This window comes from Dasypus novemcinctus, chromosome 1 (genome assembly GCF_030445035.2).
Source record: "Dasypus novemcinctus isolate mDasNov1 chromosome 1, mDasNov1.1.hap2, whole genome shotgun sequence".
NCBI lineage: Eukaryota > Metazoa > Chordata > Mammalia > Cingulata > Dasypodidae > Dasypus > Dasypus novemcinctus.
In genome coordinates, this window is record NC_080673.1 from 122606822 (window position 1) to 122622879 (window position 16058).

General features: G+C 36.7%; 1 protein-coding gene across 4 annotated transcripts in view; it reads left to right on the plus strand.

Annotated features, from left to right (window-relative positions):
• RASGEF1B (RasGEF domain family member 1B) overlaps positions 1-16058 on the plus strand; it is a 595268-nt gene that overhangs the window by 161188 nt on the left and 418022 nt on the right. The window contains exon 1 of one of the 4 annotated variants that reach the window (XM_058296516.1): positions 1701-2392. The exons of the other annotated variants lie outside the window; for them this stretch is intronic. Coding sequence (XP_058152499.1) covers positions 2243-2392 — 150 coding nt within the window. The 5' untranslated portion in view covers positions 1701-2242. Of the gene's footprint in view, positions 1-1700; positions 2393-16058 lie in introns of those variants that run through there. 4 annotated transcript variants of the gene reach the window in all.

The following is a 16058-nucleotide window of genomic DNA, read 5'->3' on the forward strand; positions in this document are numbered from 1 at the left end:
TGGATTAAATGTCTGTAGAAGCCAATTCATTGGGACTCAATTGAAAGGCAAAGGTAGGAAATACTAAATTTTGAGCTGAGTGATCAGGCTTTATTTCTTCCTTGAGGCTCATCGTTTTAACCTTTTGTTATGTGAAGCTGCCAATGTGATTTGACAATGCAAAAAGTGTTCTGAATGATTAACGAGTATATTTATTATTCACTGTAACTACTAAAAAGTAGAATAACTCAAGATTTTTAAATTTGTTCTCAAACTACCTTCAGGCAATCATTAGCATGCAAGAAGAGGCAGCACAAATGCAATTCCACAACTGCTTGATGAGGGGAGGGGGAGAGTAAGAAGGAGCCCACAATGTGTGTTTAACACACCTCGCATGTGCTAAGCCTGTGCTGGGTAGCTTACATACATTGTTTTATTTAATTTTTACATCATCCAAATGAGGTAGGATCGTTTTCTCCAATTTACGAAAGAGGAAAACAAGGTTTGGAGCTTTTAAGTACTTGCTCTGGGTCTTAAAGTTACTAAATGATTCAAACCAGGTTTTCCTAACTGTGAAGCTCAGCTTCTTCCTAATTTAGCACTTTTGAGAAAAACTGAGAGGTGCAAATGGTGATAAGTTAAAAATATTAGAAAAATGGATTTCAGGTTGACATATTTATTTACAAAATAGGTTATTTCCCCATCCTAGATAAAATGATGCTGTTCTCAGGGCCTCCCAGCTCAGATTAGGTGACAACAGTTATAGTCATAAATAAAAAAAATAGATAAGACATCGCTGAATGTCTAACTAAAACCAAGAGCACTGAAAAATTGGTTTATCTGTAGTCAGACACGTTATCCATTGCACCTCCAGTTCTGGTAAATTATCCATTTTGTTCACTTTATTTAAGGGAGGGGTTGGCTCTCCTAAGAGGTAGTTGAAGTTATAAATAAATACATATATCTTTAGCTACCTCCCTAGCACTGCACTCCACGGCTGGTGTGCATTGATCTATGCTGTAAACACACTCGGCAGGAAATCCACCCCAGATCTTCATTCTAGTGATTTGCTTCATTGAATGCACTTGCCCTAATGCTGGTGAATTCTCCAAATTAAAAACCCATGCTGATTTTACCTGTCCTTATTCTTAGCTCCTACCAAGACATAAGAGACTTTGATACAAATAGGTCAGCCCAGCCATCCCCTATCAGGGAATTTCTTGACATATTTCCAGGCAGGTTGAAAGTAAGGTCTGTGAAGAGGAGGAGAATCTCTTTTCACTTAAAAATGCATTGTGTTTTTCACTAGCCAAAAGGGAGGCAGCTGGGCCTCTCAGTCACTGTTGGAGGCAGGCTGGCTTTCTGCATTTCACAAAGTGGCTGTAATGAGGCAGTAGCCCCAGAAATTGCTAGGGAACCAGCAGATTGAATGTCTTTCTCCTATTCCCAGTTTAAGTGGTTCCCCCATTTAAAATTAAGGACTTCCTGGAAATCCCTAAAGCAACCCATTCTTATGCTGCATCTTTGTATGGTCTTTTTTTTACACAGAAATCTTAAAAACTAGTAATTTTTGAATTTGAGACTATCAGAGCTTACAGAGGGATCATTCTAATTTAAATAACCCTTTGCTGGGTCTGGTGCGGAATGAAAAGTGAAGCCATGGCATGTCTCCCGTGGCTTTCCCTGCGCTGGGCTTCTTAAAACCCTCCCAGTTATTCTCTAGTGACAGTATTTTTCAGCTTCCTGAAGCAGCCAGCAAAACTGATGTAAAAGGATTTGTCATTTTGATTCTAGTCGAAATGAAGCATTTTGTACAGTACATGAAAAAATATAGAAGTCTTTTCAGTGGATGAACAGCCTATTATCCATAGCAAAACTACGGTGTTTTATGTCTGTCTGAGAATTACTGATTACAGCGACAGTTCAGGCAGGAAACAACTAAGCTGCTGCTGAATTGTCGTGGCCTGGAAATGGATGGGAGCTTTATTTATTTTAAGCGCTTTCAATTGGTGCCATGGTCTCCATTTTCTAAGGTACAGATGAACTCTTTGGTTGGAAATCCTGAGGGTAAAAGACAGCTACATAAATGGAAGAGCCATTCTCTGACTGCCTGGTCAGTTTTAGGGTTGGAGGGGTATGATGGATAATTGATTCATTCCGCTAGTGACAAAGCCTGCCTGTTTAAAGCTGTTTACTTTCAATCCATCAGCATTTCCCAGCTGTGTCTCTGAGGACCAATTTGAGAGGAAGATCAGGACCTTTTATGAGTAATAATGTCTTGTTTTGGGCAAGAACACAAAACAGTCTTCGGTATTCAGACATCATGAGCACCAAGGCTCCAGCTTGCCTTTTCTGCTCGTTACAGCTTCTGCTTCTTGGTTATAAAAACCCTGTCTCCAGGAGGGGAAAACAGGTAATCTGCAGAAGAGTTGTTTGATGTTTCGAGGAATAAATAGTTCTCATAATCACATCAAACATTTTTTGTTCTTGTCCTCAGGGCTGGCTTCAGGGAATGTGACCTGGGCAGTCACCCAGGGTGGTTGCTCTGGAGTGCTCTGCCTTGGCTTATGGCTATGCTTTCACCGTCTTGATGTTCTTAATCATTTTGCAGTAGGTCCCACAAATTATGTAGCCAATCCTGTTGAGGCTTAACAAATGGATGAAGTAGGGACTCTGATCAAATGTTTCTGTCTCCTGTTTATTATCAATTGAAATTGCTTTTCTTTTTCATTTCTTGCTATACTGTTCTTCTGTTTCTTCCTGATGGAGAAGAACTATGTATGATGTATATTTAAGAGACAGTTTGAGATGAGGGCAAGCTCCATTTACTAGCTGTGTGACCCTGGGCAAGTAACATGACTTCTGTGAGCCTTAGTTTAATTACTTGTAAAATGGGAATGATAATAGCATTTAATCTGCAGAGTTGTTGTAGTGCCTGGCAATATGAAGCACTCAGGTATAATTTTAATCTTTTCTTGATTTTCTGCATCATTTTATTATGGAAATTTTCAAATGTACCAAAGAGTTGAAAGACTTTTACAGCACACACCAATATCCATGTTCCAGATACTCTCATTAGTATTTTACAATACTTGCTTTATCACAAATCTGACCATCTAGACATCTCTCTATCCATCTATCAATCCAAATAATTTTTTGATGCAATTAAAAGTAAATTACAGGGATGTGGATGTGGCTCAAGTGATAGGGCTTCCACCTGCCATATGGGAGGACCCAGGTTCGATCCCTGGGGCCTCCTTGTGAAAAAGAAGAAGAGAGAGTGTGCCTGCAAGGCGAACTAGTACCCATGTGGTGAGCCAAGTGCCCATGCAGTAAGCCGAGTGCCTGCACAAGTGCCTGTGTGGTGAGGTGAGTGCTGGTGTGAGTGCCCATATGGTAAGCCAGTACCTGCACGGCAAGCCAGTGCCCGTGCAGTGAGCCAGTGCCCATGTAAGTGAGTCATGCAGCAAGATGATGATGCAACAAAAAAGAGACAAAGGGAAAAGGGAAGGTGAAGCTTAGCAGAAACCAGGAACTGAGGTGGTGTAGCTGACAAGGAACCTCTCTCTACATCAGAGGTCAGCAGGATCGAATCCCAGGGAATCCCAGAGCAGAAAAAATGAGAAGACAGAGAAATAGATTCAGAAGATCACACAGCGAATGGCCAGACAGTAAAAACAGCAGGGAGGAGGGAAGGGAAAGGGGGAAATAAATAAATAAATCTTTTAAAAGAAAGTAAATTACAGGGAAGGGAATGTGGCTCAAGTGGTTGAGCACCTGCTTTCCACATAGGACATCCTGGGTTTGGTTCCTGGTGCCTCCTAAAGAAAATAGAAACAAACAACAAGCAAAAACAAACATAAAAACCAACTCAGGGGAGCTGATGTGGCTCAGTGTTGAGTGCTGGCTTCCCAGATACAAGGTCAGTTTCCTTCCCTGGCCCAGTACCTAAAAAAAAAAAAAAAAAGAAGAAGAAGAAAAAAACTTAAAAAACAAAAGCTGTTTGTAAATCTTTGGAAATGAATTGAAATGGTGAAAGCACATAATAGTATTTGTAACCAGCAAAGCTACTATATGGGTATGACAGGGGGTGAAAGGGTAAGTCCAAGGTCATGTATATTACTAGAAGGGAAGCTAAAACCTGCAACATGGGACTGTATAACATAGTGAAACCTTACGTAAAATATGATTTGGGGTGATATTGCATATATAATACTGTTTTTACAAATTATAAATACAAATAAACTAAAGTGATGAAAACAGAATAGTAACTATGTATGGCAGGGGAAAATGGAGAGATTGAGAGGTGATAAGTTTTTTTGTGTTTGTTTTGGTTTATTATTATTATTGGAAAAATGAAAATTCTCTAAAAATGATTGAAGTGATGAATACACAACTATGTGATTATACCAAATACCATTGATTATATACTTTGGATGGATTTATGCTTAATTAATATGCATCAGTAAAATTGATTTGTTAAGAAAAAGTAAATAACAAACATGGCTTCACATCCCCTAAATACTTCAGCATGCAGATCATTTAAACTAGAGTTTAGTATTTGTTTATATTTTTTCTTTTGAGGTCATACTTATATATAATGAAATGTTCAAATATTAAGTATATAGCCACTGAGATTTGACAGATACAGGTACTTGTTTAACCCAAATCTCTATTAAGTTACAGACATTATCATCACTACAGAAAATTCCCTCATGCTCCTTCCCAGTCAACATCCTCTCCCATCCCCACTTTCAGAGGCAAACCCTCTTCTGATTTTGTTGTTATTGTTTTGTAGCTTATATATTTTTTGGTGTGCTAACATATGTACAACATACAATTTCCCTAAAATGGAAAATGTGTATCCAAGTATATAATTCTGTGTATTATGTTCACAATATTGTGCTGTCATCACTGCCCATCACCAAAACTTTTCCATCACCCTGATTAGAAACTGCACCCCTTAAGGATCACTCCCCATTCCTCCCAATCTCAGGCCCTGGTAACCTGTAATATACTTTTCATCTCTATGGTTTTGCATATTCTAGGTGTTTCATATAAGTAGAATCAAACAATATTTGTCCTTTTGCATCTAGTTTATTTCACTCACCATGATGTCTTCAAAGTTCATCCAAGTAGCATGTATTAGAACATCATTCTTTTTTTATGGCTAAATGATTCTCCATTGTATGGATGTATTACATTTTGTTTATCTATTTTTCTGTTGATGGGCATGTAGGTTTCTTCCAGCATTTGGCTAGTGTGAATAATGCTGCTATGTACATTGGTGTACAAATATCTGTTCGAGTCCCTGATTTCAACTCTTTTGGATATACAGCTAGGAGTGGGATTGCTGGGTGTTTTAGTTTGCCAAAGGGCTGCTGATGCAAAGTACCAGAAATGTGTTGGCTTTTATAAAGGGTATTTATTTGGGGTAAAAGCGTACAGTTCCAAGGCTATAAAAATTCCAACTCAGAGCACCATTAAAAGATGCTTGCTCTCCCAAGTCAGCTGCCATGTGTTGAAGCAAGATGGCAGGTGATCTCTGTGGTCTCTGCTTCCTCTCTGGGCTATACTGGCTCCCGGACCTCAGCTGGGGACAGCCAGATGTAGGACTTGTCTCATATCTCTTACTGGGCCTCCTCTCTCAGGCTTGGTGTTCCACTTTCTTCCCAATTTCAGTTGCAAGCTATCTCTCTTTGCTGTCACTTGGCAGCATCAAATATGGTGGAGCTCTCTTTTCCAGTGTTTCTTCATTTTTTATTGGACCCATCAGGAGGGTAGAGACTCAACCTGAGTCACACTTCACTGAGGTAGTCCAATTAAAATAAGATCTCATACCCATAGGAGTGGACTAGCCCACAAACATAATCTTTCTCCTTTAGGGATTCATAAAATAATTTCAAATGGTGACACTGGGTCTTATGGTAATACTATGTTTACCTTTCTGGGGAACTGACAAATAAGAATTGCACCATTTTGTATTCTTTATATTGCCACTAATGATGTTCAAAGGTTCCCATTTCTGTATTCTTGTCAACACATGTTATTTTCCATATTTTTATAGTAGCCATTCTGGGTGTGCAGTAGTATCTCATTGTGGTTTTGACTTCCATTTCCCTAATGGCTGATGCTGAATAGCTTTTCATGTGTTTTATTGACATTTGTATATATTCTTTGGATAAATGTCTTTTCAACTTCTTTGCCCAGTTGGAGTTTTTGTCTTTTTGTTGTTAAATTGTAGGATTTCTTTATATATTCTGGATACTAAACTCTCATCAGATACATGACTTTCAAATATTTCTCCCATACCATAAGTTATCATTTCACTTTCAAGAAACTTTTGCTGCACAGAAGTTTTTAACTTTGATGAAGTCCAATGTATCTAGTTTTTGTTGGTTGTTTGCTTTTGGTATAAAGTTTAATAATCCATTGCCTATGATCCAGAAGATATTTCTGTTTTCTCCTAAGATTGCTACAGTTTTCACTCTTATATTTAGGTCGTTGATCAAGTTTGAATTAATTTTTGTATATGGTATGAGGTAGGGGCCTACTTTCATGCTTTTGTATGTAGAAATCCAGTTTTCCCAGCATTGTTTGTTGAGGAGACAATTCTTTCCCCATTGAGTGGTCTTGACACTCTAGTCAAAAAAGCATTTGGCCACAGGTTTGTGGGTTTATTTCTGAACTTAGTGCATTCAATCTATAAATCGCTTTAGGTAATACTGACATCTTACTGTATTAAGTCTTCCAATCCATGAACAGAAGATATCTTTCCATTTGTTTAGGTCTTTTTAAATTTCTTTCAGCAATGGTTTGTAGTTTTCCATGTACAAGTCTTTATATCATTGATTAAATTTAGTTCTAGATATTTTATTCTTTTAGTTGCTATTGTAAATGTAATTGTATTCTTGATTTCCTTTTCAGATTATTCATTGCTAGTATATAGAAACACCACTCATTTTTGTGTGTTGATCCTGCACCCTGCCACTTTGCCGAACTCATTTATTAGCTTATTAGTTTATTAGTAGTTTTCATTTATTAGCTTATTCATTTATTAGTAGTTTTCCTGTAGATTTCTTCAGGGTTTTATCTAATAGGGCCATGTTATCTGTGAATAGGGATAGTTTTACTTTAGCCTTAGTACAAATGGCTTTTATTTCTTTTTCTTTCTTTCTTTCTTTTCTTTTTTTTTTTCCTGCACCTATTTGCTCTGACTAGAACTTCCATTACAATATTGAAGAACAGTGGTGAAAGTGGGCATCCTTGTTTTGTTCCTGATCTTAGGGGGAAAGCATTCAGTCTTTTACCATGGAGTATGATGTTAGCTGTGGGTTTTCCTTGTATGCCTTTTATCATGTTAGGAAATTTCTCTCCTATCCCTAGGTTCTTGAGTGTTTTTATCAAGGAAGGGTGCTCTATTTTTTCAATTGCCTTTTCTTTATCAATTGAGTGATCATGTGTTTTTTTCTCCCTTCTTTCTATTAATGTGGTATAGTACATTGATTGCTTTTTAAAAATTGAACAGCTCTTGCATACCTGGACTAGAGCCCACTTTATCATGGTTTATAGTTCTTTTAATGAGCTGTTGGATTTGGTTTGCTGGTATTTTGTTGAGGATTTTTGTATTTATGTTCATAGGATACATAGGTCTGTAATTTTCTTTTCTTGTAGTATCTTTATCTGGCTTCTTACAGTCAGCATAATATTTTCAAGAGTCATCCATGTTGGTGCTTGTCAGGAGTTCATTTCTTTTATTGCTGAAAACTATTTCATTTTATGAGTATACCAGTTTGTTTATCCATTCTGCTGTTAATGGACAAATGAGCTATTTCCAGGTTTTGGCTATTGTGGATAAAATAGCTATAAACATTTCCGTACAAATAGTCTTTTTTTAGAATTTCTGGGACATAGAGTAGGTGTGTATTTAGTTTTATATGAAACTTCCATAAACTAAATGATTATGAATTAGTTCTCCAGATAGAAGAAATAGGAGAAGGTGAAAGAGGACTAAAAGAAGATACTCTGAATTTCCAACTTTTATGGTATAAATGTTCTCATATTTCAAGCTATTAATATGAAGTTATTGAGGGCTGAGATGGGAAGCGATGTGCACAATTGGCTCTTGTGAGCCAATGCAAGCTAGTTTCTGCTCACTACAATTGTATCACTTTATGATCCCACTAACAATTTATGAAAGTTTCAGTTGTTCCACATTATTGCCAACTTTTGGTGTTTTTAGTCTTTTTAGTTTTAGTCCTATCACTTTGTAGTAGTTAATTTGCCTTTCTCTAATGACTCATGATGTCAAGCACTTTTTCATGTGCTTGGGGAGTGAGTTGCTACAATGGTGCATTGAGGGAACAAAGGTTCAGGGCACAATGAAAACATTCAGCAGATGATTACTTACACAGAATAAAGAGTGTAGAAAAAGCAAAAAATCTCCTTGTCACTTACACAGCAAAAAAAGTTCAAAAGAGCAGGGGAAGAAGTCCCATCACAGCTGGTCTCCTGGGGTGGCCAAAAACTGCTCCAGATTGGGGTTCATAGATGACTGCTCTGCATGTCCTACTTCATGCTGGAAGAAAAGAGACAAATCTACACTGTTTGAGTGTGTTTTTAGTCTATCTCTGGGGGAAGAAGCCATGCCACTGAGAATTCAGTTCTGATAAGCATCGGAGGCTGCTTGTTCTCGGTTTCTGGGTTTAAGTTCTAGGTGGGCCTTTTCATTAGACTTAACATCTCTCCTAGGTTGTGGAATGGTACACAAAAGAAAAGGAGGTGGGGGTAGTAGAGAGCCAGAGGATGGCTGCTTAACATGTGTTTCTGACTTCCTCAGAGAAGGAGGGGGGAAAAGGTGAGGGCTGGGTGATGGCCACTCGACAGGTGTTGATGATTTCCCTAACAGTGCTTATTGGCCATTCATATAACTTCATTAGTGAAGGAACTGTTTAAATCTTTTTTCCATTTTTTTATTGACAAGGCACATCTAAGAAGCATTTGTCTGCCTTCAAGTCCTGAAGATGTTCTCCTACATTTCCTTCGAAAGCTTCATTTTTTTAAACTTTATGATTAGGTATGTTTTTAAAGAGGGATAATCATCATTAAAAAATTTTTTTTTTGTATTTGGTGTTAGGTAGGGGTCAAAGTTCACTTTTCCCAATTGGAAATCCAACTATTACAGTTCCATTTGTTGTGACTTTTCATTCCCATTAGATTGCCTTAGTCAAAAATTAAATGAGTGATTCTGTTTCTTAGCTCTCTATTCTGGTTCATTGATCTATTTGTTGATCCCGATCCCAGTATCACATTATCTTGATTACTGTAGCTTTATAGTTAGTCTTGAAGTCAAGTAGTGTAAGCCCTCTAACTTTGTTCTTCTTTTCAGCCTTGCTTTGGATAATCTAAGTCCTTTGCATTTTTGTTTTTTAAAATTATCTCATATTTTCTCTATTTTCTACCAATTTTGGTCTCAGAATATGCAGGTAATTTCTCTAAAATAACCTGTCCACTTTTTGGAGTTATAAGTTCCTTTTGAGCATTTTAGCATATTTTGGGATTTTATAAATATTAAGCACCCAATCAATAATTCTCCCAACACTATAGTAAAATTTTGTCATTATTACTTTATCTCATGCAAAGTGTAAATCGGAGTTAATTGATAAATCTCATATGGTTAGTTGGTGAGGTAGGAATCAGTTTTTCTGCCATTAGAGACAGTGATCCATTAAATCATGTTGCCTAAAGCAAACAGTGTCAGTTCTCAATACAATGGTACTAGATTTTCCAGTCGGTTCTGCCATAAGGAAAAAGCTTAGACTATTTCTGAAGAATAAATATGCACCAAGAATTACTGAGGTTTGTCAGTGATCTTTGTTGCCTTATTTAACTTGTATCTTAGATTGGAAGGAATTTGGTGGATTCTTCCAAACTCCATCTCCATTCCAAATTCCATTCCCATTTAACATTGGAATCTCTTTTGAAAAACATTAGAGCTTAAGAGAGCCAACTAATCATACCCCTCTCCCTTCTAAATTCTGACCCATTTGAGAAATATATTTAGAATTTAGATAAGAATCAAACATTGACTCTAATGCTGGCAAAGTTGGTTTGGAATCATGTGGTCTAAGAGGCTTCCTTCCTGTTTCTTATCTCCTAGATTGAGCTCTGCCCCAGATGCAGACTATAGAGTTGGACCTCTCCTGTTGCACATCCCATGAAGTGGAGGCAAAAATGGGGAGGACGATGGATATGATCCTTTTGCAGGCAGTTCTGAAAGTGAGAGAGTCTAGACAGCCTTGGCTTAACAAGAGTATCAATCTCTCCTTCTTCCATGGAGAAGTATCATAAGGAGAAGACAAAGCAGAACAGAAGGGTTTCCCTTTACACAAGAGACATAGGCCCAAGGTAGGAATGTTGGAGGAACAATCGCTCCTTGACCCTTTCAGTTTGGGGAACTTCTCCTTCACAGAAAGCCTACTTTATTTTTAAACATGGCATATTTCTTCCTTATTTTCAGTTGAGGCAACATCTTTAAAGTTCGACCTTTCGGTCTTAGTTCTATTCTCCCAACTCTCATGGGAAAAATCTACATAACTTAAACATTTTGTTATTATGCCTTTATTCCTTGGTCTAAATGTACGCCAGCATTCTGAAATATTCACCTTATGTTCTCACCTGTCTAACATCCATTCTCTGCTGGTAACAGTCCTCCGCTTTTTCTGGGGAACTCCTCTTTCCTGTCTGAGGTATGTGATTAGGTGGGATTGAACAATGAAACCCACCCCCCCACCCCCTTGCCCCTGTTCCAGGAGTGGGTGCTTGGTCCCATGACCTGCCTGTAGACTTGAAATCACTAAAGTCAAGAAAAGACAAGAAATAGGTGCATGCCTACAATATACATCCTCTGGAATATTGCAATATCAGAGCATAACTGGTATTCCAAATATTTTATTGAATGCTAAGTTTAATATCTAGTCAGTTTACAGGAAGAATTAGATACTAGTTAAATATTTCTTCAGTTCAATCACCTTGTTATCATTAGAGTAATTTCTAGAATGGTTGGAGAGATATTCCCTGGCAGTTTATATCTGGATCCTCTGCTCTTTAATTGCACATAGATTGCTATGAATATGCAGGTAAGGCCCTTTCTGCTGGGTATGATTACCTCAGTGAAGCAGAATTGTTTTACTCCATAAAATAAAGCAATCTATACTTCCCTTTGGATTCCTACAAATTACAATGAATTATGAAGTTTTTTTAATTTTGCCCTTCTTATTTTCCATAATTAAGAATGAAATTTATTTAGTGAACTGTATTGGCTACTTAACGTTTCTCCATTTCCCAAGGTAATTTTTACTTAGAACTAGTTCTTTATTGCTCTACCCTTAAAGGTTTATTTTTCTTTTGTTGTGATTTCTTGGCTTTGCTGCTGTCTGGGCTGACAAATGAACAGACATCAGGCACTAAAAGTATTTACAATTAAAGAAAAATGGTGATAAAGTTTACCTGTTCCAAGAAAGCTTTTCTTGGGGAAAAAAAGCTTAAATCAATACACATTGTGCATAAGTTGTTTTCTTTGCTTCTACAACTAGTTATTAAATATTTTCTGCTAATTTAAATAATAATTTAAAATGTTAATCTTTAGCTTTACTGCATTTCCTTAATTGTTTTCAATAGTGTCTGATTTAAGCAAAGAGAGAGAGAGAAATAATTACATCTATTTTAGCTCCCATCCCATTCATTTAATCAACAAATATTTATTGAATACTACCTTGTGCTAGCAGCTCAGAACATAAAGATGCAATGCTATGGACTCTCTCCAGGAGGGGTCACATTCTAGTAGAGAGAGAAGGAGTTAATTGTTAAGCAATGTGATTAGTTCAACTATTGAGGACAGTGGGAAGTAGAGGGGAGGCTTAATTACTTCCATCTTTGAAAAATGGGATGGGTAACCTTTAGGAAGGACCTGTGTTAAGGGATGAGTAGGTGTTATTCCTAAAATCAAGTGAGGAAAAGGCATTTCAGGTAGAAGGAGAAACTCATACAAAGCAAGCCATTGTCAAATACTTTCTTATTTGGGAGTTGTAAGCAGTTTGGATTTCTTAAAATATAAGGCATCAGGTGGAGCTCTGAAAGGCTAGGATAGTCATGAAAGAACCTGTGTTCTCTGCTAAGGCATTTGAATTTTATTCTTAGGGATAAATAATTTTAAAGCAGGGGAGTGGCATAATTAATTTTAGACTTTGTGAAGATGGCTATGGAAGCAATCCAAGTTACTTACTAACTTTAATGGAACATGTAGACAACAGCCAACTAATTATAATAATTTGGATCTAGGAACGCATAAATAATTGAAATCCTTAGATGAAAATTGTTTGGCATAATAACATTAATAATGGGCCAACTGGGTCCCATTCCATTGTCACTAAGTACTTTTGCCTTTGGAAAAGCCACTTGACTTCTCCTGGCCTTAATTTCCTTCTGTTTCTTCATCTGACCAATGAGACAGTCAAACAAGTTCTCTGAAGTCCCTACAGTGTCAATATTTTATGGATGTCACTCAGTGGATTCCAGTTTCTTCCTTGAATTCCAATTCCCATATCTTTTAAAAGAGCTTATGTGGTAAACAGGGTTATCTCATGTTCTGTTTTGTCAATGGAGTATAGTTTATGTTATATTCCCTAGAAATAGCATAGTTTAGTTTGATTTATAGAGACGTTGCTGGTCATCTTTGAGGGACCCCCTCTGATACTATTTGTGCTTGGTAATATTGACATTTTGTATTTGGGTTGCAACTGAAAATTTTAAAATCTAAAAGGATTTAATGTAGAAATCATATTTTATTTATCTTTCTATCTCTATTATTCTGTGGTGAATTTTTTTTCTAAAGAAGTAAGTGCCAGAAATCTTTTCTGGGCCCTTTTAACTGGTTTTCTTGATGCTTTTCATATTTCCAATGTGTCTACTTTTCTATTTTCTCTTAGTAAGAAGACTTATTTTTTATTTATCTCAAGGGCTATAGACTGAAAAGAAAAGTAGGGCAGTAAAATAAGTGTTCTGTGTTACTGGAACAGAGTGAAGAGCAGACTTTTAAAAACTATGTAACTTTTTTCATTGGAATTTATCATTCATACATGAACATCATAAACAATATGTGTATAAGTCATGAACTTACAAAACAAACATGCATATCATTAAAAAGAGCTCCCATATATCACCCCACCACTAACACCCTGCATTGCTGTGAAAGTTTTTACTAACTATGAAAGAGCATTGTCAAAACATCACTGCTAACTATAGCCAATATCTTAAATTTGTTGTATTTTCTCCCCAACCCACTCGGTTAATGACAACATGTATTAGTATTATATACTTGTTAAGTTCATGAAAGATTGTTCTCATATTTGTTCTGTTAACCACAGTCCATCTTCCACCACAGGATTCATTGTGTTATGCCATCTGGTGCAGGCTTTTTGATGTAATGGTCTTCATTGAAAGTCAACATGGTATCAAAACAGTTGTTCCTAAGTAAAAGAGTTAGCCAATGCAAATGACCTCAGAGAATCAAACGCTTGGAGATTTTTATCCTGTGCAGTGGAGTTTGTTATAATCTAGTTCATTGATATATGGATTGGGATATATCTATCATCTGACCTTTCTGATACCAATTTTGCTGTAACATATTTGACTTACGATGTAAGTGAAATTTTTGCTGTTCACCACCAAAGCAAAATAGAGATGATATACTGTATGAAGCCTAAGGCACTGAAAGTAGAAAGAGTCTTAGAACTTAAAGCCATTTTTAAATGACCAGAGTGATAAAAGGACTACAAAGTTTTCTATAGCATTTATGTTTTTATGTTTTTTGAAAATGTGGTTGTGGCAGTTTGATATTATTTATGAATTCTGAAAAGAGATAATGTTTGTAAACTTTGATTGATTTAAATTCCGAGTCTTTTTGTTTACTTGATTATGTTAAAATTAGGGCGTTGATTCCACCATGTCATTAGGGTGTGCCTCCTTGATGGACTTTATAAACAGATGATCAATCAAGAAGAAACACAAGAAGAGTAGATACACAGAGAAGAACACAGAGGAAGAGAGATGGCTCCATAGACAGAGCAAAGGCCTTGGGAAGAGAGAGCTGAACAATTCACCTGATAGTTTATATCTGACTTTGTGAAGAGAACAGAGCTGCTGAGCCTGGAAAGAAATGAACCCCGGGAAGAGAGACGAGCCCTATGCCAACTTACAGCTGAGATTGGAAGAAGCTGGACCTGTGGAGCCTTAAGGAAGGCTGAATCCTCACAGATGTTGCCTGCCATCTTACTTCAACACGTGGCAACAGAGTTCGGTAAGGAAGTAACCTTGAGTTGGACTCTTTAGGGCCTTGTAACGGTAAGCTTTTACCCCAAATAATACCCTTTATAAAAGCCAACAGGTTTCTTGTACTTTGCATCAACACCCCTTTTGCCTGACTAATACAGTGGTTAATTGAAGTTTTTTTGGTCTTGACTTTAATGTTCCCCAAAATTGTACTACTGGGAAATTTACATTCAATATCCCTCACTGTTCATTTCAGAAAGTGTTTACTTAAGGCTTAAAGAAAACTACATCCTCTCTCTTTCTCTTCATGCAGATTTTCATAGTTTACATATGATTTGCATAATTTAATGTCAAACTGAACAGACTCTTCTTCAATCTTTGCAACTTTCTTGCCAGTGTGTTTTAATTGGTATTTTTTCCCTCTAAATAACTCAAACTTTCTTGATTACAGTTACTTGCTATTTAGTTTCTGGGATAAATACCTATAGTTGTAGGAAGTCCAATCTTTACTTTGTCAAATAGCATTCTTTTTATCTGTGCATGTTTCAATGGAGTGACTGGTTTCTTCATTATCTCTGGCTTTTGGATAGATAGCTGCTACCTACAGACATAGGTGATTCGATTTATTCAGGTAGAAGAGTAATAAATGACTCCCATTTAGGGAAAACATGTACTGTATCTTAAAAGCATGAGTCACTAGAATATGGCAATTAAGATGATGGGCACTAGAATCACACTATCTGGAAGTGAACTCCAATTCTGCTTTTTATTGGTTATGTAAGCTTGGGCAATTACTTTATGTCTCTTTGCCTTAGTACATATAAGAATTTCTATATCACAGAGTTTTTGTGAGGACTAAATGACAAAGTATTAAAAATATTAGTTATTATTAATTTTCAGGTTCTTCACTCATTCCTTATCAACTTGGTACCAGTAAGGATAGGACAAGGGAAACTGAAGAGTCTAAATTTTTTAATGTTATGAAGGGTCTACACAGTTAAATGTAAGTATGTAAAGCTGAACTGCCTTCGAATTAATCTCCACTTTGTCATATAAAAACAAAGAAGAAATCACCTATCCAGTATTCCATTAAAAATCCCTAAAAAACGTTTAAATTTTTAAGTGCCTCAAAAATGCCTAAAGGGATGTGCATTATACATACACATATACACACAGAGCAGAGCATATAAAAATCTTTCCTTGTCTCTCTCTTGTTCAATATCATATTTTAAAACTAAATGAAATAGTAATGCCTTTATGAGCAATAGCATTTTAGATCCAATGAAATAGAATATCTACTTCCCTTGGCACAGCAATTTCTCCAAAAACTTCCTTCCTCAAGAACCTCCTACACAAAATAATCTGCATTGTTTTTTTTTTCTCTCGCAAAGTCTTCCTTGCCTTTTTGGAACTCCTCTTCTCTCCTATCCTGATGCCTAGCTAGCAGTTAGGACTTGTGTTTTCCAATTTGCCCTGTACCTTGAATCAATGCAACAGAAGACCCAGGCTTATAGCTACCCTAGGCACAAAGACCCATTTCTCTGGCAAGACAAAAGAGAGGAAAAGCTTATGATAACATTTGTTAGCCATTACCAAAATGGAAAGTATGTACTCACACCACCTCAATTTACTATTAATGGACAGTGTGACTCAATCTCGGAGTTCTGAGATTTCTTTTGGAATTGAAAGTGGCTTATGGTTTTTGGAATGTTTTTTACCCACATAATTGTAATAATAATCTATCTCTGCTT